The sequence below is a fragment of the Rhinoderma darwinii genome, chromosome 1, assembly GCF_050947455.1.
Source record: "Rhinoderma darwinii isolate aRhiDar2 chromosome 1, aRhiDar2.hap1, whole genome shotgun sequence".
Classification (NCBI taxonomy): domain Eukaryota; kingdom Metazoa; phylum Chordata; class Amphibia; order Anura; family Rhinodermatidae; genus Rhinoderma; species Rhinoderma darwinii.
This window is the reverse complement of record NC_134687.1, coordinates 149,384,995-149,409,738: the sequence shown is the minus strand read 5'-3', so window position 1 is coordinate 149,409,738 and position 24,744 is coordinate 149,384,995. Positions and strand designations below refer to the sequence as shown.

General features: G+C 41.2%; 1 protein-coding gene across 8 annotated transcripts in view; it reads left to right on the top strand.

The window, feature by feature from the left end:
* Positions 1-24,744, top strand: part of C1H4orf33 (chromosome 1 C4orf33 homolog) — a 149,597-nt gene that overhangs the window by 109,406 nt on the left and 15,447 nt on the right. For all 8 annotated transcript variants that reach the window (XR_012883021.1, XM_075860447.1, XM_075860452.1 and 5 more), the window contains one exon: positions 23,458-23,509. Coding sequence is in view for 7 of the 8 variants with exons in the window: in XM_075860447.1 (XP_075716562.1) it covers positions 23,458-23,509 (52 nt within the window). In the remaining variant the exon portion in view is untranslated. The remainder of the gene's footprint in view (positions 1-23,457; positions 23,510-24,744) is intronic.

Here is a 24,744-nt window from a genome sequence, read left to right as displayed (position 1 = left end):
CATGTGCAGATATCTCTGGAGAGAAGGGTGTCGACAGGATGGGAGGAGTTCATGGTCAGCGACCACGGACGTTACACCTGCCACACATGGCCGTTTGTCACTGTCGTGTGAATAAGGCCTTAATTGGTATAATTTTTGGGTACATACTATTTTTTTTATCACTTTTTATTCTGTTTTTTAGGAGGCAGGGTGATGTAAAAAAAAACAATAATTTTTTTTTACATTTTTTATGCCGTTCTCCATGTGTGATAAATAATGTGTTATCATACGGGTTACCAGGAAAGCGGCAGTACCTAATAAATCGTTGTTTTTAATTTATATTTGCACTTCTTTTTCCAAAAGAAAGTGTTTTGTAAGAGGAAAACAGGCGATAGTTTTTTTTCTTCTTATACACAGTCGAGTCACATTATTATGACCACCTCCTACTTTCGACGTCAGCCGCGCCTAGCCCATGAAGGAAGTGATGTGTCATAGGCTGACTTTGTGGGTATATAAGCTGTGCGGTAGGCTTTCTGAACATATATCACTCGTTGCCATTGGTAAAAGGGGCGATTTATCAGAGTTGCAAAAAGGGATGACTATTGGCTTTCGGCCAAGGGAAGCAGTATTCCTCAAACAGCGCAGCTTGTGAACTGTTTGTGTGCTGCTGTGGTGAAAGCGTATCGTGAGTGGACAAATGGCACTATTGGGATTAACCAACGTGGAAACTGCCGAGCACCACGTGCCATTGATGTGAGAGGTGAACGTTCGCTGCGAAGGTGCGCGGGGGCCGAACGACATGCTACATTTGAGCATCTTTCAGTGAAAATCAACCAGGGGGCTACCGGACGTGTGTCTAAAACAACAGTTCAGCTAATCCTACTGCGTATAGGGCTCCGAAGCAGACGGATGGTCACTTCTCCTATGCAAACAATGGTGCATGGCAGTATCGGAATTGGACCACCGATGATTGGCAAAGGGATGCCTTCTCCGATGTGTCACGTTTTCTGCTTCATCAAACAGATGGATGTTGGCGTGTCAGGCGAGAAACATTAGAGAACAAACATCCTGCAACTGAACACAAGCTGGTGGTGTCAGCGTTATGGTCTGGGAAATTTTTTAATGGCATTCTGTGAGCCCACTCATCCATGTGGAAGTCTGAACCGATTTTGGTATGAATGCATCGTGCAGATCACGTCCGCCCATAAATGCTGTTTGTCTTCCCTGGGGCAGATGGAATCTTCCAGCAACACAATGTGACATGTCACGCGGCTAGAAATGTCCGACAATGGATGGAAGAGCACAACCAAGACTTCCAAGTACTCCCGCCCCCTTCTTCGCCAAACTTGAGCCCAATTGAGCAACTGTGGAACCACCTCGATCGTCTTGTTCACTTTATGGATCCTCCCCCACGCACGCTCCAGCAAATGTGGGATGCACTGCAGTCAGCATGGCTCCAGATATCTGAGACAACCTACCAGCACCTTATTGAGTCACTCCCAGCCCATCTAGCTGCTGTCCGTGCTGCACACGGCGGTTACTTTAGATATTAGCTGGTGGTCATAATAATGTGACTCGACTGTGTATGTTTGTTTTTTTGTATTTTTCCCAAAGTTTTTTAAATGGTCTTTCTATTAGTCCCGCTTTGGGACCATCTCAGATCCTAGCAGACAGGGCGGGATGTCGGCTGTATATTAAAGCCGAAATCCACAAGTGATGTTGACAGCTCAGCTCTTGAGCCCATGCCATAACAGCGTCCTATAGTTCATCAGCTCGCATTAACTAATTGCGATTCGTTATGTACTATTACAGAGTAGCGCGGGAAGAGTTAAAGGGGTTGTCCGAGATACCATCGTATTTTCAAAAAACCCCTTTAATGCATGTAAGTTCTAAATACAAATACTTTTGTAATATACTTACGTTTTCCAAAGTGGCCCTGTTTCCAGATCCTGCCGTTGGGAACTTGATTGTTGACGTCTCTCTCTGCTCCGGCTCTGCCGCTTTGTTGCTCTTGAATTCTTTGCCGGGTATACGACACGTCACTTGTGACGTGGTGTATATCGGCTTGTTCTGTTGTAACGCGCATGCGCGGCCCGTGCTGTTATCTCGAGAACAGCAGGGACCACGAGAACAGCAGTTACAGGCTGTGAAGCAGAAGAAGCCGATATACAGCACGTGACAAGTGACGTGTCGTATACCATCCGAGGTCTCTCTGGTTCGAGACCATGTGATCGGGATACGACACGACAGTGGAGGCGGTTGAAAAGGTGACGTCAGAGCTCATGTGACCAGAAGGAAGAAAGAAGCAAGATTGCACATGTAAGTCTATTATGCAATTGTAAATATGTGTAATGTGGTTTTACATGTAAAAAAAAAACAAAAAACTCGGACAACCCCTTTAACATTTTCAATATATCGGTTTACTATGAGTGAATGAGATCACTCCTGTTGCATTTAGAGGCCACAAACCCAATACATAGCTACTCCTCTTTTCAACTAAGATGTGGGTACAATTTTATCCAGTCTAGGTAATTCTCAGTGAGCTAGGCAGCCTGGAATCTAGAGTGATACATTGTAGCATGCTATCAGAGAGATTTATCCACTGCTGCTGAACATTGCCTAGACTGGATACATTTATATCAACTGCTCAGCTGAGAGCATGACTAGAGGGGAATTTATCAACCTTTCTAGCCAGTTTTCAAATTTGAAAAGTCGCAAAAGGGCCCAAACGTAGCAATTTGCGGTGCAATTATAGTGCAAATCAGATTTCACTCTAGGTTGAAAAGGAATCTTGAACAAAAACTCTCGTCTCATCGTGAAATTAAATGAAAGCTGTATTAGAAAAGAAAAATTACAATAATAAGTTAAGAGAGTGAGAGAAGTAAGAATAAGAAAGCCCACATAGTACCACAGTGCCCACATATATAGTGCCATACTGCCCACACAAAGTGTCGGTGCCCACATAGTGCCACAATGGCCACTATAGATAGTACCACAGTGCCCACATATAAAGTGCCAGTACCCACATAGTGCCACAGTTCCCATTGTTAATAGTGCCACAGTGCCCACATATAAAGTGCCAGTGCCCATAGTGCCACAGTGCCAATTGTAGATAGTGCCACAGTGTTCACATAGTACCACAGTGCCCACATATAAAATGACATAGTGCCACAGAGCCTATTGTAGTTAGCGCCACAGTCCCCAGATAGTACCACAGTTCCCACATATAAAGTGACATAGTGCCCACATACAAAGGAGCAGAGCCGGAACAGTGTGATGGTGTTTTGCAGGGCGAGCTGTAGTTCTTATTGCTTCTGTTTTGTATTGCAGTGTATAGTACTTTTACCTCTCCTATTAAACCCTGCCTCTTGGAGGGCTGAATATGAGCACCGGCATGGCAGACCTGGAGGCTTTCATTAGCCCCCCAGGCTGCCAAGACAATCATAGGTACCCCACAATCACATGAAACTTATAGCCTTAATTACATGCGTTTTAAAATGCAAAAAAATACAGGGTGTGTTAAGAAGACACAGTAACAACAATATCAAGACAATGTGTGTCAAGTTAGCACAGTAACAGCGATATCACGACAAAGGATCATTTTTTAAAAATGACATGGAAATTTTTTATGTTTTGCGTGTTCTAAACGTAATATCTAATATTTGTCACTTTTCATTCTGTTAAAACGCACGGATGAACACTAAAATTGTGGTATGGAATATTAGGGGTATGGGGGAAAAATTAAAACGTTTTACTATTAAGAATTATATAAAAAAACAGTTTCCATCAATTACATGTTTGTTAGAAACACATTTGACACAATCCCAAGATTGGGTAATAGGTGGTGGTCACAACAGTTTCATTCTATACACTCCTCCTATTCCAGGGGAGTGAGTGTTCTTATTCACTCGGGAGTGCAATGTGAGATACTTGATAAAAATATAGACAACGAAGGTAGATTCATTTTTATTCACTGTAGATTAAAGGAATTAATTTGTATTTTAGCTTTTGTATACATTCCACCTCCGTTTTCATCCGTGGTGTTCAGGAAATTATGTAATTATATTATTAGTAGAAGCGATTGTCCTGTAATGGTTTTGGGGGATATGAATTGTGTTATGGACGAGGTAATGGATAGGGTTAGCTCTAAGGGAAGAAATAAGAGCCCAATTAAAACATCATTGGCGAGGATAAGTGAAGAAATGGGTCTAGTAGATATATGGAGACTGAAAAACCCTAAAAAGAAAATGTACTCTTGTTATAGTGGTTCACACCATACCATGTCACGTATTGACTTGGTATTGTGTAGTGAATCACTTGTTACAACTATAGGGAAAATAAAATATGACAACAAAAGCATTTCGGATCATACGCCACTTATTGTGGACATAAAAATAAATGAAAAAAAGGAATTCATTAAGCCTATAAAAATAAATCCACATTGGTTCTCATTATTAAAAGACCTTGAAAATATTAAAGTTGAAATTCATAATATTTTGGCACTAAATTGGGAGACTGCCCCAGACTTAATGGTCTGGGAAACATTAAAAGCCTGTATAAGGGGTATCCTTTTTGAAAGAATAATAAGATTAAAAAGAGAATATAATAAGATTGAGCAGGGAAAAGAACGAAGTGCAAATTTGTTTGAGGCAAATTACTTTGAAACCCCTACGGAAGATAGTTTAAAGTTGTGGCTTCCGGCCCAAGAGGAATATAAGGCCTGGTTAATCGAGAAAGCACAAAATAAATTATTTTTTCTGGGGCAGAAAAATTTCTGTGAATCAGGAACACCAAATAAACTGTTAATGAGTATTATTAAAAATCAAAGTCAAAAGAATAATATTTTGGCAATTCTTGATAAAAGAGGGAATATGATTAAGCAAGATTATGAAATTAGATCAGAATTCTTGAATTATTATTCAGAATTGTATGGCTCCGGAAAAAAGTATAATGAAGAACAATTGGAGCTCTTTCTAGATTCAATGTCTTTCTCCCCCTTGTCTGATATTCAGAAAGATGAGTTGGATCGACCAATCTCCTTGGAAGAATTAAGAAATACATTGACTAGTGTTAAAGAAAATACAGCTCCAGGTTTGGATGGTTTCCCATTTGAACTGTATAGAACATTTGGGGAAGAACTATTACCAGCCCTGTTAAAAACATTGGGTTCGGCAGTGGTAGAGGGCAAATTGCCAAGCTCAATGGTAGAAGCTAATATAGCTTTGATATTGAAACCAGGTAAATGCCCGGAAAGGATGGAATCTTACAGACCTATTTCCCTGTTGAACACGGATGCTAAACTTTTCGCCAAAGTGTTGGCGGGAAGGTTGGCTAAAGTAATCTCTACTGTAGTACATAGTGATCAGCAGGGATTTATTTCTGGTAGAACGGTCAACCAGTGTGTTCGTCGGGTATTTGGGAATATTCAAGTTACACCAGGAGAGGCCCCCCGCTCCATTCTGTCTCTCGATGCAGTCAAAGCATTTGACAGAGTGGAGTGGGGCTATTTATGGGCAGTCATGAGAAAGCAAGGTTTTGGAGAATTTTTTATAGGAATGGTTAAATTATTATATAATGGTCCTAGAGCAAACATTAACATAAATGGTGAGAACTCAGAATTTTTCAATTTAAGTAGGGGCACAAGACAGGGTTGTCCTCTTTCTCCCCTACTCTTTGCATTGGCAATGGAACCTCTCGCCTGTTTGATCAGAGAGGATGGAAATATTGTGGGTTTTGGAGCTAGGGGGGAAGAGGATAAAATTATCTTATATGCTGACGACCTTTTATTTTTTTGACGAACCCGGAAGAAAAATTGGATTATGTTATATCTACTATTCAAAGATTTGGATTCTATTCTGGTCTAAAGATCAATTGGGAAAAATCCATATTAATGCCACTAGATAAAAGCGATTTAGTACTACAAACAAAAATTCGAATCATATATCCAGGAGAAAGTTTCAGATATTTGGGTATAGAAATTTCAGATAATATAAAAGAATTTTTGGATTATAATTTGCTCCCCCTTATAAACGAAATGGAAAAAAAAAATAAGAATATGGAACAAATTGCCAATATCAAAAGCCGATAAAATTGTCTTGATTAAAACAGTTCTAATCCCCAAACTTTTATGTGTTTTTGGGGGTTACCCCGGTGTGGATACAAGATAAATATTTTAAGAAAATCATAACTATCTTTAATAACCTGATTTGGGGAAGGAAGAGAGTTCGGATTAAGCTAGACTACTTATGTCCTTCAAGAGAACAAGGAGGACTAGCATTTCCAGATATTCGAGTATATTACTTAGCAGCACAATTACAATACATACAAGAATGGGATAAGGCCGAGTTCTTACAATGGTTATCACTAACATTAAAGGCCGTTTTTCAGATATTTATGAGGTGTTAGAATCTGGTCAATTAAAATCTGGAGTTATGGAAAACGTGTTGACAGCACAACTCCTGCATGAATGCTGGAATAGTTTAAGAAATATGACTGGTCGAAATGGTTTTTTATCCTTTTCCCCGTTATGGCACAATCTTAATATAGAAGAATGTAAGGCTATCCCAGAGTTACCATTGTTAAAACTTAGAGGGATTAGATATGTATTAGATATAATGGAAGAAGGAAAAATCAAAACATGGGAAAAATTATCAGTTGATTTTGACTTGATGGAGAAGGAAAGATTCTCCTATATCCAATTAAAGCACGCATTTGATAAATTTAAAGATGGCAACCCTCTCAATAAAGACCATATGGATGACTTTTACAAAAAACTGAGAAAATACAAATGTGAAAAAAAAAACCTCTCTCCAGGTTGTATAAATCCCTGATGGAAATAAAGTCAAGGAAAATAAAATTTAATTGTGTTCTAAAATGGGAGAAGGAATTGAATAACGATTGTGTTCTTGATTGGAACATAATATTTCAAAATATTTCTAAAGTATCGATAAGCATGAACCATCAGCTTATTCAGTTCAATTTGATACATAGGCTTTACTATACGCCAGTCCTTTTGAGTAAGTTCTCGATTAATAAAGCTTCTAACTGCCCCAGATGTGGTGCAACGGAAGCAAACTATTTGCACATGTTATGGAATTGTATTAAGATTGCTGATTACTGGGATAGAATTTTTAAAAACATTTTGGAAAAAATAGATCCAGATATAGTGTTTCAACCTCAACTGGTATTGCTGGGTGATGATTCCAAATTAAAAATTTCTAAGGAAAAAAAATGTGGATTAATAAAACTATTATTTATTGCAAAATTACTAATAGTTAGAAAGTGGATATCTAGCTCCTCACCGGAGGTTAATGCTTGGGTAAATAATGTGAAAATTATAATGAAATATGAGAAAATCTATAATCAAGGCAAACACCGTAAAACCTATTGGGGGGAGTGGTAAGAATTTTTGTTCTCTTTGTTTTTTGTTTTTTCTTTTACCAAGATCGGTCTTGAGAGGGTGGGGGGTGGGAGTAGGGGGAAAATGTAAAAATGTGCATAATTGTATTTTCTTTATTCCTTACTTGTATGGAATTTTATATTGTATTGAATAAAAAAAAAAAAAAAAAGAGGCTCTGTCGCCACATTGTGGGTGCCCTGTCTCCTGCATGGGGAGATCGGCGCTGTGGTGTAGGTGACAGTGGTGCTTTTTATTTTTTTAAAAACGATCTATTTTCACAACGTTGGGGGCGATTTTGGTTTGTGCTGATGAGCTTTCTTGGTGCCCGGGTGGGCGTATTTTTGCTTTCGGCCGGGTGGGCGTTGTGCGGAGGAGTGCATGGCGCTGACCGGTCGGCGTCGTGCGCTCCTCTCCGTTCATTTGCACTGCACTGGCGATGTAGATGTGTCGCTGTGTGCAGCCTCATACACGGACCCTGGCGTTGCTGCAGTGTCCTGATGGTGAGTTCACGTGGCCGTCCGGCCTGGGCGTCATGTGTGCTCGGAGTCCTGACACTTCTGACTCTTTTTTTGTGGGGTTCCGGCAGGTGAAACCGAGTCTCGCGAGATTACGGAGCCAAACGGGATTTGGTTTCGCTTGCCGGAGTCTCTCATGGGGGGAGTCGGGGGTGTCTGGATTCTGGGTGCGCGTGGCGTCCAGGCTGGATGGTCGTGTGTGTTCGTTGTCGGGGCGCTGTGGCGGTGTTGGGGTTTGTGTGTGTGGCTGCACATGGTGATGTGGCTGTGTCGCTGGTGCGGTGTGGATGGGTGGAGAGGAGTGTGTGGTGCCGATTGGTCAGCGTCGTGCACTCCTCTGTGCGGCGCCCACTTGGTCGAGGGTGGGGGTGCGCCCACTTGGGCATTGGGGGGGCTCATTGGCGTGGACCAAAATCGCTCCTAACGTTATAGATCGTTTTTTGAAATGGGGAGCATTGCTGTCGCCTGCGTTGCAGCGCCGGTCTCCTTGTGTGGGGGATGGGGCGCTTGTAGTGTGGTGGCAGAGCCTCTTTAAATAAATGATCCAATAAAAAATAAAAAGAATAAGAAAGCCCACATAGTACCACAGTGCCCACATATATAGTGCCATACTGCCCACACAAAGTGTCGGTGCCCACATAGTGCCACAATGGCCACTATAGATAGTACCACAGTGCCCACATATAAAGTGCCAGTACCCACATAGTGCCACAGTTCCCATTGTTAATAGTGCCACAGTGCCCACATATAAAGTGCCAGTGCCCATAGTGCCACAGTGCCACAGTGCCAATTGTAGATAGTGCCACAGTGTTCACATAGTACCACAGTGCCCACATATAAAGTGACATAGTGCCACAGAGCCTATTGTAGTTAGCGCCACAGTCCCCAGATAGTACCACAGTGCCCACATATAAAGTGACATAGTGCCCACATACAAAGGAGCAGAGCCGGAACGGTGTGATGGTGTTTTGCAGGGCGAGCTGTAGTTCTTATTGCTTCTGTTTTGTATTGCAGTGTATAGTACTTTTACCTCTCCTATTAAACCCTGCCTCTTGGAGGGCTGAATATGAGCACCGGCATGGCAGACCTGGAGGCCTTCATTAGCCCCCCAGGCTGCCAAGACAATCATAGGTACCCCACAATCACATGAAACTTATAGCCTTAATTACATGCGTTTTAATATGCAAAAAAATACAGGGTGTGTTAAGAAGACACAGTAACAACAATATCAAGACAATGTGTGTCAAGTAAGCACAGTAACAGCGATATCACGACAAAGGATCATTTTTTAAAAATGACATGGAAATTTTTTATGTTTTGCGTGTTCTAAACGTAATATTTAAATGTGGGACAACCCCTTTAAGCTTTATTAACTTCAAATCAGAAAACCCCTTTAAGTAATTAATTGTAATTTAAGGGGTATTCTCATCTCAGACATTTATGGCATTTCCACAGGATTTGCCTCAAATGTCTGATAGATGTGGGTCCCAACTCTGGGACCTGCACATATTACTAGAACATGGCTCCCTGACCCTCGTCCTACCTTGTTCCGCTGTCGCTGCTCTCTGTAGCTCCCAAATTCCAGAAACAGCATAGTTCGCTGTGCTATGTTGTTTTTGTAACCCATATTCACTTCTATGGGAGTTACTGAAACAGTGTAACTTGGCGAGCTCAGCTGTTTCCGTATTTCCAGCAACCACATAACTCAGTGGCCAGAGAACCGTGACAGTGGGACAATGTAGAACGGGCGTCAGGGGCCCCCATTGTAGAGATAGGTGCGGATTCCAGAGTTGGGACCCACATCCATCAGACATTTATTGCGTACCCTGTGGACAGGCCATAAATGCTCGATATGAGAATACCCCTTTAAGTAATGCTAGCTATGATATATAGTTTTTTGTCTTTCCACAAATGTTGCCCTTTTTTTTGTGGTTTTACTATTATTGAAGTGAATAAATAAACACTTATGTGCAGAATGTATTATTATTTTTAAATGACCTTTCATTTTATGACTGTTTTTAAATATATATTTTGGGGTACAATTCTGAAAATGAGTTAGAACAGCGATTAAATAAATATCTAAAAACTTACAAGGTCCATTTCTATCTTTTATATCACAAATAATAAACAGAAGGGTAAAGTGACCGTATCCTAGTTACTGCATAACCTGTTTGACAGAACAAATATCAATTATTTGAAATGTACTGACTTTCCGTAGGTCTCACTGCCGGAAAAGCTGCTGATACGTAAAAAGAAAATGACAAATCATAACATGTCAGTATTAGTTTGTGAGCCCAGAAACAAACCGCTGAACATTCTGTTACACCATTTCAGTAACTTTTAATGGCACATAGACTATGAATGCAGTCTAAAATGTGTTTACATTTTTTTTAATAATAATTACGTGTGTGTGTGTGTATGTATGTGTGTGTGTATATATATATATATATATATACAGTGAAGGAAATAAGTATTTGATCCCTTGCTGATTTTGTTTGCCCACTGTCAAAGTCATGAACAGTCTAGAATTTTTAGGCTAGGTTAATTTTACCAGTGAGAGATAGATTATATATAAAAAAAAAAAAAGAAAATCACATAGTCAAAATTATATTTATTTATTTGCATTGTGCACAGAGAAATAAGTATTTGATCCCCTATCAACCATTAAGGCTGGGTTCACACGACCTATTTTCAGGCATAAACAAGGCGTATTATGCCTCGATTTACGCCTGAAAATAGGGCTACAATACGTCGGCAAACATCTGCCCATTCATTTGAATGGGTTTGCCGACGTACTGTGCAGACGACCTGTAATTTACGCGTCGTCGTTTGACAGCTGTCAAACGTCGACACGTAAATTGACTGCCTCGGCAAAGAAGTGCAGGGCACTTCTTTGCAACGTAATTTGAGCCGTTCTTCATTGAACTCAATGAAGAGCAGCTCAAGATTTACGAGCGTCACAGACGCCTCGCATAATACGAGGAGGAGCATTTACGTGTGAAACGAGGCAGCTGTTTTCTCTTGAAAACAGTCTGTCTTTTCACACATCGTGTGCACATACCCCTACAGTTCAGCCTCCTCCAGACCAGTTACACGCTCCAAATCAACTTGGTGCCTGCATTAAAGACAGCTGTCTTAAATGGTCACCTGTATAAAAGACTCCTGTCCACAGACTCAATTAATCAGTCTGACTCTAACCTCTACAACATGGGCAAGACCAAAGAGCTTTCTAAGGATGTCAGGGACAAGATCATAGACTTGCACAAGGCTGGAATGGGCTACAAAACCATAAGTAAGACGCTGGGTGAGAAGGAGACAACTGTTGGTGCAATAGTAAGAAAATGTAAGACATACAAAATGACTGTCAATTGACATCGATCTGGGGCTCCATGCAAAATCTCACCTCGTGGGGTATCCTTGATCCTGGATGATTCTGAGAGTGATTGGGAGAAGGTGCTGTGGTCAGATGAGACTAAAATTGAGCTCTTTGGCATTAACTGAACTCGCCGTGTTTGGAGGAAGAGAAATGCTGCCTATGACCCAAAGAACACCATCCCCACTGTCAAGCATGGAGGTGGAAACATTACGTTTTGGGGGTGTATCTCTGCTAAGGGCACAGTACTACTTCACCGCATCAATGGGAGAATGGATGGAGCCATGTACCGTCAAATCCTGAGTGACAACCTCCTTCCCTCCACCAGGACATTAAAAATGGCTCGTGGCTGGGTCTTCCAGCACGACAATGACCCGAAACATACAGCCAAGGCAACAAAGGAGTGGCTCAAAAAGAAGCACATTAAGGTAATGGAGTGGCCTAGCCAGTCTCCAGACCTTAATCCCATCTAAAACTTATGGAGGGAGCTGAAGATCCGAGTTGCCAAGCGACAGCCTCGAAATCTTAATGATTTACAGATGATCTGCAAAGAGGAGTGGGCCAATATTCCATCTAAGAGGTGTGCAAACCTCATCATCAACTACAAAAAATGTCTGACTGCTGTGCTTGCCAACAAGGGTTTTGCCACCAAGTATTAAGTCTTGTTTGCCAAAGGGATCAAATACTTATTTCTCTGTGCACAATGCAAATAAATATATATAATTTTGACTGTGATTTTCTGTTGTTTTTTTTTTTTTATATAATCTATCTCTCACTGGTAAAATTAACCTAGCCTAAAAATTCTAGACTGTTCATGTCTTTGACAGTGGGCAAACTTACAAAATCAGCAAGGGATCAAATACTTATTTCCTTCACTGTATATATATATATATATATATATTAGTCCTTCTCAATGAATTAGAATATCAAAAAGTTAATTTATTTCAGTAATTCAACTCAAAAAGTGAAACTCATATATTATATAGATTCATTACACACAGAGTGATCTATTTCCAGCATTTTTTTCTATTAATGTCGATGATTATGGCTAACAGTTAATGAAAACCCAAAATTTTGTGTCTCAGAAAATTAGAATATTATATAAGCCCAATTTAAAAAATGATTTTTAATACGAAAATGTTGGCCTACTGAAAAGTACATACAGTATATGCCCTCAATACTTGGTCCTTTTGCATGAATTACTGCATCAATACAGCGTGGCATGGAGGCGATCAGCCTGTGGCACTGCTGAGGTGTTATGGAAGCCCAGGTTGCTTTGATAGCGGCCTTCAGCTCGTCTGCATTGTTGGGTCTGGTGTTCCATCTTCCTCTTGACAATACCCTATAGATTCTCTATGGGGTTTAGGTCAGGCGAGTTTGCTGGCCAATCCAGCACAGTGATACTGTGGTTATTAAACCAGGTATTGGTACTTTTGGCAGTGCGGGCAGGTGCCAAGTCCTGATGGAAAATGAAATCAGCATCTCCATAAAGCTTGTCAGCAGAGGGAAGCATAAAGTGCTTTAAAATTTCCTGTAGACGGCTGCATTGACTCTGGACTTGATATAACACAGTGGACCAACACCAGCAGATGACATGGCTCCCCAAACCATCACTGACTGTGGAAACTTCACACTGGACCGCAAGCAACTTGGATTGATGCCTCTCCATTGTTCCTCCAGACTCTGGGACATTGATTTCCAAATTAAATGCAAAATGTACTTTCATCTCACAATACTTTGGTCTGTTGCTCAGTGGTCCAGTCCTTTAGACCCCTTCCCGCATTTTCACGTACAGTTACGTGATGGGAGCTGCTGTTTTCCCGCAATTCCACGTAACTGTACGTGAAGGAGATGGAGCTCGCCGGGTGACGGCTGTATGTTACAGCTGGCACCCTAAGGTATCATCCAGGACCGGAGCTAGCCTCCGATCCGACCGATTAACCCCTCACATGCTGCGTTCAATAGAGATCGCAGCATGTGAGGAGTTTATAGCCACCGGCACCCCAGCAACGTGATCGCTGGGTTGCCGGTGGCTGCAAAGGCGATCGGAGGCCTAATACTTACCTCCCGGTCTGCCAGCAACGAAATCCTCCTATGCCGCGTCGTCGGTGGGGCCCAAAAGGCTTCCTATATCATCGGCAAGATGGCGCCGGCTCAGCTTCCGGCACAGAACCTGAGCCGGCGTCCTCAGCAGTGGGTGTCCGCTGTATGTTACAGCGGACATCCCACTGTAAAGGCAGGAACCGAAGCTAGCTCCGATTCCTGCCATTAACCCCTTCAATGCAGCGATCCAATGCAATCGCTGCATCAAAGTGGTTTGTATGAAATCGGCAGCCTGCCATGCGATGGCAAGGCTGGCGACTACTACTATGGCTACAGGAGGCCTAACAATGGCTTCCTATCTGCCATTACGGAAGCCAAATAGGCCCCGTCCGGAGGCGGAGCCTGATCGGCTTGCTGTCAGTGAACAACTAACAGTTCTAATACATTGCACTACATAGGTAGTACAATGTATTAGAACATCAAACAAACAGTTGGACCTTCAAGTCCCCTAGTGGGACTAAAGAAAAGTGTAAAAAAATTGTGTAAAAAAAAGTAAAAATAAAAGTTGTAAAAAATACAATAAAAGTTTCAAGCAATAACATAAAACACAATCGCCCTTTTTCCCTTATCAAGTCATTTATTATTAAAAAAAATAATAAAGCCATACACCGTAACGACCTGAACTCTAAAAATATTATGTTATTTATTCCGCACAGTGAACGCGTAAAAAAATAAATAAAAAAATACTGACATAATTCCTATTTTTTGGTCACTTTGTCTTCCAAAAATTGAAATAAAAAGTCGCATGTACCCAAAAATGGTACCTATAAAAACTATAACTCGTCTCGCAAAAAACAAGCCCTCATACAGCTCCGTCAACTAAAAAATTAAAACCGTTATGGCTCACAAATTGGCGATAGAAAAACTCCATTCTCTTTACAAAAGTTATTTTATTGTGCAAAAAGTTGTAAAACATAAAAAAGTGCTATAAATTAGGTATCGCCAGAATCGTACTGACCCGCAGAATAACGGTAACATGTAATTTATAACGCGTGGTGAACACTGTATAAAAAGAACTAAAAAAATATGCCAGAATTGCTGTTTTTTGGTCACCTTGCCGCCCCAAAAAAGGATAACAAGTGATCAAAAAGTCGCATGTACCCCAAAATGGTGCCAATAAAAACTACAGCTCGTCCCGCAAAAAAGAGCCTGCCTACCACTTCGTCTATGAAAAAATAAAATTAGTTAAGGGTCCAATAATTCAAGAAAGAAAAAAATATGCAGTTGTGCCGACCCGAGGGGAACATTTCTTCTGTTTCAAGTGGCGAATTATCAAGGCCCCTAAAATTAGGGAACCAGAAAGGGGAGGGCCCAAACATATCTGCTGGAAGCGAGGGCGCCCGTATTATACCAGGACAACACTTTCCCACCAAAATTCCCCAAACTGCAAAGATACCGAGTGTGGACCGAAAGGGGAATAAGTAAGGACCATTTATTAGTGTGACACCGGCCTTTGTGGAAAGGTTTGTGTCACAGCGTAACACACATCTATAAATTATTTTATTGGTTTTTTTACCCCATTATTCTACCACCTGACTATGCCCCTTATATACTCTGCCCGGCTTACACGTACCCCCACATTATAAAAGGAAACACCAGTAAGACTCCAAACAAAACTACTACCAAGCAAAATCCACGCTCCAAAAGCCAAATGGCGCTACCTCCCTTCTGAACCCTACAGTGTGCCCAAACAGCAGTTTACTTCCACATAAATGGCATCACCATACCCGGTAGAACCGTTTTAACATTTTTTGGGGTGTGTGTCTCCAGTGGCACAAGCTGGGCACAACATATTTGCCACTGAAATAGCATATCTAGGGAAAAATTTAAACTTTTACTTTGCACCTTCCGCAGCGCAATCATTCATGGAAAAGGCCTGTGGGGTGAAAATGCTCACTACGCCCCTTAATAAATGCCTTGAGGGGTGCAGTTTCCAAAATAGGGTCACTTCTCAGCAGTTTATTTTATTATTTCAGAGCCTCTGCAATTGTGATCCAATACTTTGGAAATTGCCAAATTAGGCCTTAATTATACATGGTACTCTTTCACTCCTGAGCCTAGTCGAATGTCCAGGCAACAGATTAGGGCCACACGTAGGGTGTTTCTAAAACCGGGAAACACAGCATAATAATAAGAGAGCGGTCTTATGGTGGCACAAGCTGGCCACCAGGTATTGGCATATCTATTGAAAAAATCCCATTTTCACTCTGCAACATCGAGTGCACACCAATTTCTGCCAATCACCTGTGGGGTTAATATGCTCACTACACCCCTAGGTGAATACCTTGAGGGGTGTAGTTTCCAAAATGGGGTATTTTCTGGGGGGGTCCACTGTTTTGGTCCCACAGGGACTTTGCAAATGCGACATAGCGCCCAGAAACCAATCCAGCAAAATCTTTACTCCAAATGGCGCTCCTTCCCTTCTGAGCCCTGCCGTGTGCCCAAACAGCAGTTTATGACCACATATGTGGTATTGCCGTACACAGGTAAAGTTGCTTTACGAGTGTTGGGGTGCTTTTTTTCATTTATTTGTTGAGAAAATGAGAAATTTTCAGGTAAATCTACATCTTATTGAAGAAAAAGGATTTTTTTTATTTTCACTGCCCAATTCTAATAAAATCTACGAAACACCTGTGGGGTAAAAATGCTCACTACACCCCTAGATGAATTCCTCAAGGGGTGTAGTTTCGTGAATCTAGTCACTTTTGGGGAGTTTCCACTGTACTGGTACCTTAGGAGCTTTGCAAACGTGACATGGTGTCAAGAAACCAATCCAGCAAAATCTGTGCTCCAAAAGCCAAATGGCGCTCCTTCCCTTCTGATCCTTGCCGTGTGCCCAAACAGCAGATTATGACCACAAATGGGGTATTGCCGTACTCCAGAGAAGTTGCTTTACAAATGTTGGGGTTCTTTTATTCCTTTATTTGTTGAGAAAATAAAAATATTTGAGCTAAAGCTACATCTTATTGGAAATAAAGGATTTTTTTTATCTTTTTCCCAATTCTAATAAAATGTATGAAACCCCTGTGGGGTCAAAATGCTCACTACACCCCTAGATGGATTTTTCAAGGGGTGTAGTTTCCTAAATGTAGTCACTTTTTTGGCGTTTTCACTGTTTTGGTCCCTTAGGGGCTTTGCAAATGCGACGTGGTCTCCGCAAACCATTCCTACTAAATTTGAGCTCCAAAAGCCAAATGGCGCTCTTTCCCTTGTAATCCCTGCCGTGTGTTCAAACAGCCGTTTATGACCACATGCGGGGTATTGTTTTACTCGGGAGAAATTTCTTTACAAGTGTAGTGGTGCATTTTCTCCTTTTAGTCCTTGTGGAAATTAGAAAAAATTAGCTAAACCTACATTTTCTTTGAAAGAATGTAGATTTTCATTTTCACGGCTTACTTCCAATAACTTCTGCAAAAAACCTGAGGGGGACAAAATGCTCACTATACCCCTAGATAATTTCCTCAAGGGGTATAGTTTCCAAAATAGGGCCACTTTGGGGGGATTTCCACTGTTTTGGCACCGCAAGAGCCTTTCAAACCTAACATGGTGCCCAAAATCCTCTAGGTGCTCCTTTGCTTCTGAGGCCTGTGCTTCAGTCAATAAGTGCACTAGGGCCACAAAAGGTACTTAACAGCTCCGTGTGTCATCCGCCTATGATGCGTGGCTGCGTGATTTTCGCGCAGCAGCCATCATTATGACACTCGGTTTGTATGTTTGTAAACAGAAAAGAACGTGGTGCTTTTCTATTTTCATTCATAGTTTTTACTGCTGTTTCGCGAATCACGCACGTCACACGAAAGTGCTTCTGTGTGCTGTGCGTGATTTTCACGCACCCATTGACTTCAATGGGTGCGTTATTGGTCAGCGTCATACACTCCTCTGTACAACGCCCACTTGGTCAATAGTAAAACACGCCCAGTTGTCCATTGAGAAACTCATTAGCATAAAGCTAAAATCGCTAATAACGTGGTGAAAATAGATTGTTTTTTTTATAAATAAAAAGCACTGCTGTCACCTACATTATAGCGCCCATCTCCTTATGTAGGAGATAGGGCACTTATAATGTGGTGAAAGAGCCTCTTTAAGGGGTTAATGACCAGCCTATTTTAGACCTTAATGACCAAGCCATTTTTTACGTTTTTCCATCGTCTCATTCTAAGGCCTCATGCACACGACCATGCTCGTAATTACGAGCACGGCCTTTCACGGGCGGCCACGGGCAGCCGGCCGCTTTTGCGAGCCGTGCTGCCATTATAAAGTATAGCAGCACGGCCCGTAAAATAGAACATGTTCTATTTTTTTAACGGCACGGGCACCTTCCCGTGAGAAAACGGGGAGGTACCCGTGGCTAACAGAAGTATATGAGCCCGTTATTGCGGGTCGTAATTACGACCCGTAATAACGGGTGTTTTTACGGTCGTGTGCATGAGGCCTTAGAGCTACAGTGAAGGAAAGAAGTATTTGATCCCTTGCTGATTTTGTAAGTTTGCCCACTGTCAAAGACATGAACAGTCTAGAATTTTTAGGCTAGGTTAATTTTACCAGTGAGAGATAGATTATATTTAAAAAAAAACTGAAAATCACATTGTCAAAATTATATATATTTATTTGCATTGTGCACAGAGAAATAAGTATTTGAACCCTTTGGCAAACAAGACTTAATACTTGGTGGCAAAACCCTTGTTGGCAAGCACAGCAGTCAGACGTTTTTTGGAGTTGATGATGAGGTTTGCACACCTGTTAGATGGAATTTTGGCCCACTCCTCTTTGCAGATCATCTGTAAATCATTAAGATTTCGAGGCTGTCGCTTGGCAACTCGGATCTTCAGCTCCCTCCATAAGTTTTCGATGGGATTATGGTTTGGAGACTGGCTAGGCCACTCCATGACCTTAATGTGCTTCTTTTTGAGCCACTCCTTTGTTGCCTTGGCTGTATGTTTCGGGTCATTGTCGTGCTGGAAGACCCAGCCACGAGCCATTTTAAATGTCCTGGTGGAGGGAAGGAGGTTGTCACTCAGGATTTGACGGTACATGGCTCCATCCATTCTCCCATTGATGCGGTGAAGTAGTACTGTGCCCTTAGCAGAGAAACACCCCCAAAACATAATGTTTCCACCTCCATGCTTGACAGTGGGGACGGTGTTCTTTGGGTCATAGGCAGCATTTCTCTTCCTCCAAACACGGCGAATTGAGTTAATGCCAAAGAGCTCAATTTTGTCTCATCTGACCACAGCACCTTCTCCCAATCACTCTCAGAATCATCCAGATGTTAATTTGCAAACTTCAGACGGGCCTGTACATGTGCCTTCTTGAGCAGGGGGACCTTGCGGGCACTGCAGGATTTTAATCCATTACGGCGTAATGTGTTACCAATGGTTTTCTTGGTGACTGTGGTCCCAGCTGTCTTGAGATCATTAACAACTTCCCCCCGTGTAGTTTTCGGCTGAGCTCTCACCTTCCTCAGGATCAAGGATACCCCACGAGGTGAGATTTTGCATGGAGCCCCAGATCGATGTCGATTGACAGTCATTTTGTACGTCTTCCATTTTCTTACTATTGCACCAACAGTTGTCTCCTCACCCAGCGTCTTACTTATGGTTTTGTAGCCCATTCCAGCCTTGTGCAGGTCTATGATCTTGTCCCTGACATCCTTAGAAAGATCTTTGGTCTTGCCCATGTTGTAGAGGTTAGAGTCAGACTGATTAATTGAGTCTGTGGACAGGAGTCTTTTATACAGGTGACCATGTAAGACAGCTGTCTTTAATGCAGGCACCAAGTTGATTTGGAGCGTGTAACTGGTCTGGAGGAGGCTGAACTCTTAATGGTTGCACAATGCAAATAAATATATATAATTTTGACTGTTATTTTCTGGTTTTTTTTATTTTTTATATATAATCTATCGCTCACTGGTAAAATTAACCTAGCCTAAAAATTCTAGACTGTTCATGTCTTTGACAGTGGGCAAACGTACAAAATCAGCAAGGGATCAAATACTTATTTCCTTCACTGTATAACATTTTTATTTTTGTGTCGACATAGCTGTATAAGGTCTTGTTTTTTGCGGGACAAGTTGTAATTTTTAATAGCACCATATTGGGGTACATAGAATTTATTGATTTAACTTTTTATCTTTTTTTGGGGGGGGAATAGAAAAAAAATAGCAATTTCACCACTCTTTTTTGCATCCTAAATTTACGCCGTTTACCGTGTGGTGTAAATAACACAATAACTTTGTTCAGTGGGTTGTTGCGATTGCAGCGATACCAAATTTGTATAGTTTTTATGTTTTACTACTTTTACACAGTGAAAACCCTTTTTTTTTCAAAATGATTTGTTTTTTGTGTCTCCATATTTGAAGAGCCGTAACGTTTTTATTTTTCGCCGATGCAATTGTAGGAGGGCTTTTGTTTTTTTGCAGGACGACTTGTAGTTTTTATCGGTACCATTTTGGAGTAGATGCGACTTTTTGATAACTTTTTATCACATTTTTTTTAAGGCTGGATTCAAAGAAAACCGCAATTTTTGCATGTTTTTTTATTTTATTTTTTACGATGTTCACCATGCGTGTTAAATGATGTAATAAGTTTATAGTTGGGGTCGTTATGGACGCGGCGATACCAAATATGTGTAACTTTTTTACTTTATTTTGTTTGTTAATAATAAAGCAGTTTGTAAGGGGGAAAAGTGTTTTTTTCATTTTTTTTTTCACTTTTTTTTTTTCACTTTTTATTAAACTTTTTTTCACTTTTTTACTAGTCCCACTAGGGGACTTCACTATGCGATTATCCGATCGCATTTATAATACACTACAATACTTCTGTATTGCAGTGTATTACTGCCTGTCCGTGTAATACGGACAGACATCTGCTAGGTCATGCCAGAGGCATGACCTAGCAGGCATTCACTACAGGCAGACCTGGGGGCCTTTATTAGGCCCCCGGCTACCATCGGAGACACAGACACTCTGTGATCTTATCGCCGGGTGTCAGTGGGATGAGAGGGAGCTCACTCCCTCTCTCCAAAACCACTCAGATGCGGTGCACGCTATTACGCACCACATCTGAAGGGTTAAACGGGTGAGATCGATACTAATATCGATCTCTGGTAGCCGAGAGCAGGGAGATTTCGCAGCTCCCTGCTCTGTTTATTTATTCCGATGCAGTGACGTAAAAAGTCTATTGCATCGGAATAAAGCTCATTAGTGACTGACTTAAAAACCCTATGGGGCGGGCACTAACGGGTTAAAGGCTTAGGAAACCTTTGCAGGTGTTTTGTTATGATTCGCTGATTAGAGTGTGACACCAGGAATCTACAATCTTCAACTCTTACCCAATATTCTAATTTTCTCAGGGACTACATTTTGGGTTTTCATTAACTGTTAGCCATAATCATCAACATTAAAAGAAAAAAAATGCTGGAAATAGATCACACTGTGTGTAATGAATCTATAGAATGAGTTTCACTTTTTGAATTGAATAACTGAATTACTGAAATAAATCAACTTTTTGATGATATTACAATTCATTGAGAAGGACTAGTATGCGTGTGTACATATATATATATATATATATATATATATATATATATATATATATATATATATATATATATATACAGTCCAGAGATGGATGAACACAGCACTCCAATGGTTCCAGGAAATCAGGCCATGTGCTCGTTACCTGGGAGTGAATAAATTCCCCAACATCCAATAGAGAGAAGTATAGAACACAGTAACGGCACCAGGACTTCAGAGTAGATGAATGCGAAAGTGGATTTATTCACCTCAATACAGCAACGTTTCGGTTCAACAGGAACCTTTCTCAAGCTTGAGAAAGGTTCCTGTTGAACCGAAACGTTGCTGTATTGAGGTGAATAAATCCACTTTTGCTTTCATCTACTCTGAAGTCCTGGTGCCGTTACTGTGTTCTATACTTTTCTCTATATATATATATATATATATATATATATATAGTCACGATCCGTGGGTATGTGGACCCACTGGGCTGCACCTCCGTAGCTGAGTAGCAGCTTGCCAAGCAACAGTCCTAGTACAATAGTACCTTTAATAGTCCAGACAGTAATGGAGGCTCGGCACAGATGAACTTGTAGACACCAGGCGTGGTGTATATCAGCAGGCGTGACCGGTGGCACAACACGACTCCAACAGGTTAAGGTACAGTAACAGATATAGCACAGGATACAAGTAGCAGGGCACGGGAACAGTTTAACATTAAAGGACCATTTGATAAGACTAACATGGGTAAACACAACAACGCTCAGCCAATGAGTGAAAGGGAAGAGCCCTTTTTATAGTCCAGGGTGATCATGGGCTAATTACAGATCTTACTCCTGTGTGTGCACTGGCCTTTTAAGACTGGACGCGAGCGCGCATGCGCACCTCACGGGAACCAGTGCAGCGATGCGGAAGTGAGTGCCGGCATCTCTCAGGAGGGAGATGCTACCCAGCACTCACTCGTCCATGGCCGCAGCCGTCGGGGGGCAGGTAAGAACGATGGTCCGTGGCTGTAGACGTTACACATATATATATATATATATATATGTGTGTGTGTGTATGTATATATAGTTTCCCTCATTTTTTGATACTCAACAGTTGCAAATCGCGTCCTTATTCTTTTTTGGTATATATAGTGTCCATAAAATGTTTAAAAATCCCTAGTATGCCTTTGTTCACCTGGCACTCATGGTTGTGTCAATAATATAACATCCGATGAAAAAGATCGTAAGACCCCATTCATACTACATTTCAAACATATCCACTAGAACATCTATATGCGTAAGAGTACATGAGAGTATATAACAGCGTGCTGGCTCAATGGTTGGCACTGTTGCCCTGCAGCCTGGGACCTGGGTTCAAACACGACCAAGGACAAAATCTGCATAGAGTTTGTGTGTTTCCTCCCACGTTTACATGGTTTCCTCCCACTCATACAGATAGGGAATTGGCTTTCTGACGATAGTGCCTCTGAAATAGGGAAATTAGATTGTGAGCCTCATCGGAGGCATGTGCAGTATAAGCAACAAAAAATAAAATAATTGTTTTTATATACATTTCAGAAAAAAATATTCAAATTGTGTGTGTTTGTGTGTGACTGTAGATAAAACCCTATCCACATGTAGCAGAAAAAATCTGCAATAAAAGCAGAGCATGCTGCGGTTTTTGAAAACTTTAGCATGCTCGTACGGTTGCGGAAAAGCATCAGATTTTCAGAGTGGATTTCAGCTTTTGCAATGCATATCCTGAAACCTGCGGCTAATTCTGCACAAAATATGCAGCTTTCATATGCAGATATGCAGCGGTTATGCGGCAAAATCCACAGCAGAAATTGTCTGGTATGTCTTAAAGTGCCCTATAAGTTGTCCCTATAACTCCCAAGAGTGTAGAGAAAAAGTTTTGCGAAAGGGGGCTAACATTGTACGGTGGCACAGGGAGTCCCTACGCCTCTAGTACATGCCACAATTTTTTCTATTCGATTCTGTATGAAATTGGAGGCATAGTAAGGTACAGTAGGTACCATATTAGCCACGTGCACGTGGCCTCACTGTGGATTTTTTTTTAGATGTAACGAGTAAAGCTATGTTATTATATTTGAGTGCCAAGGCAGCAATAGTGCATTGAAATAGTTAAACCTTACAAAATGTTACTTATAATGCATTAAATATTCCCTTTGGAGCTTTCTATGGTGCACAGAAAACCGGTTCAGATGTAGTTAGAAATAGTATACAGATACCTGCTTTCCCTGACATGAACAACCTGGGAAGGTTAATCCCCTCTGCGAAATATTGAAGTAAAGCTTATATTAGAAGTAAAGTATACACTTTTTCTTGACTCATTAGAAGCCGAAGACGTCTCCAGTAGGAAAGTAGCTTTTTTATTCGGAACGTGTTGTAATCCCATGAATGACGGTGCATCACTGGCTTAGTATTATGCCGTTGTGCAGGTGCCGCTGTGTGCGCAGTGTGAAAACAATCATACCTGCATTACGTGTCTCTCTCCTCAGCCGTAGAATTAAGGTACTTATACTAGAAATGACTAAACTACAGACTGCTGTGCATTTTTATTTTTGCAGACACGGGCATCATTTGGTGCTACTTCTCTCACAACGCAGACATATTTGGAAGGTAAGTGAGGGTAATGGTTTTGCTGTGTCTCAGATCCTGCTGAGCAGCCTGAAACGCGGATCATAAACATATAAAACAGCTGAAAATCAGATCCTCAATACGGCACTGCAGAAGAGAAAATGAGCTACCTGGAGGATCGTCCGCCTTCTCTTTCCTCGTCCTTTCATTCCTAGTCTTTTCCTGCCAACAGCCATTTAATAAAATGAAATTTCTAATTAAAGCTGGCATGTTCTGTACCACACAGTTGTCAGCCATAAAACAGGAGGGCGGGCGAAGATTAGGGATAATACAGTTTAGGAACCTTCAGTTTCCTCCTTTCTTCTTAGCTCCATGAATAATTAGCGGTGATTTGCCAACTTTAGACGGTGTCTGTAGTCTCCAGCTCTTGGCTTCATCGCAGGATCATTATATCTAATTGATAATTTGAACAGAGTGTTAAGTGCATCTGTATAACCCCATAAGTAATGGGAGCTTGATGTATATTGGTGGAAATTTAATATGAGTGTAGCATGGCTGGATGACAAACCACTACCAGTACTTCGAGATATAAAAAAAAAAAGAAAAATGTTGACTGTGTAACCATATAGTTTGCTGCTGGACGAGATATGTAATAACACGAATACTATATGACTAAATACATTACACGTGGGCTGCGCTGCGTGGTCCGTTTTCATTTTAACTGTATTTGTGTAAAAACAAATTTTGAAAGGGAAAACATACTGTATGACCACAAGGGTGTTAAAGGGGTTAAACAGTTTTCAGTCAAAGGGTTTTTTCAGGACTTAACAGTGATAGTCAATCTTTAGGATAAGTCAATAGGGTTTAATTGGTGGGAGTCCAACCCGGGGGTCCCTTTACTGCACTTCCCGACACAGCACTATCCATTTCCATGCATCTGTGTACTGAAGATTAGTCCTAAATCAGATCCATTTACTTGAAAGGGCAGATTGCTAGTGAGCCATGAGGGAGTTGTTCTTTAAAGAGCACCTCACTCTCCACAGCAAATGGTTGTTCTTGCACAGGGGCTTCTCCCTTCTTTCTTGAAGTCCACTTACTGTTATGAAAAACAATCACCTGATAATTGTAATTTATGCTGATAAACTTGTTGGAAAAATGTTTTTGAAAATAAAATCAGAATAGCACTTGGGCTTCATGCAGATAGCAATGCCTTGTGCACAGACACCATTTGACAGCACACACTGCCTGCGGGTCCATATTACGGACGATATAGATAT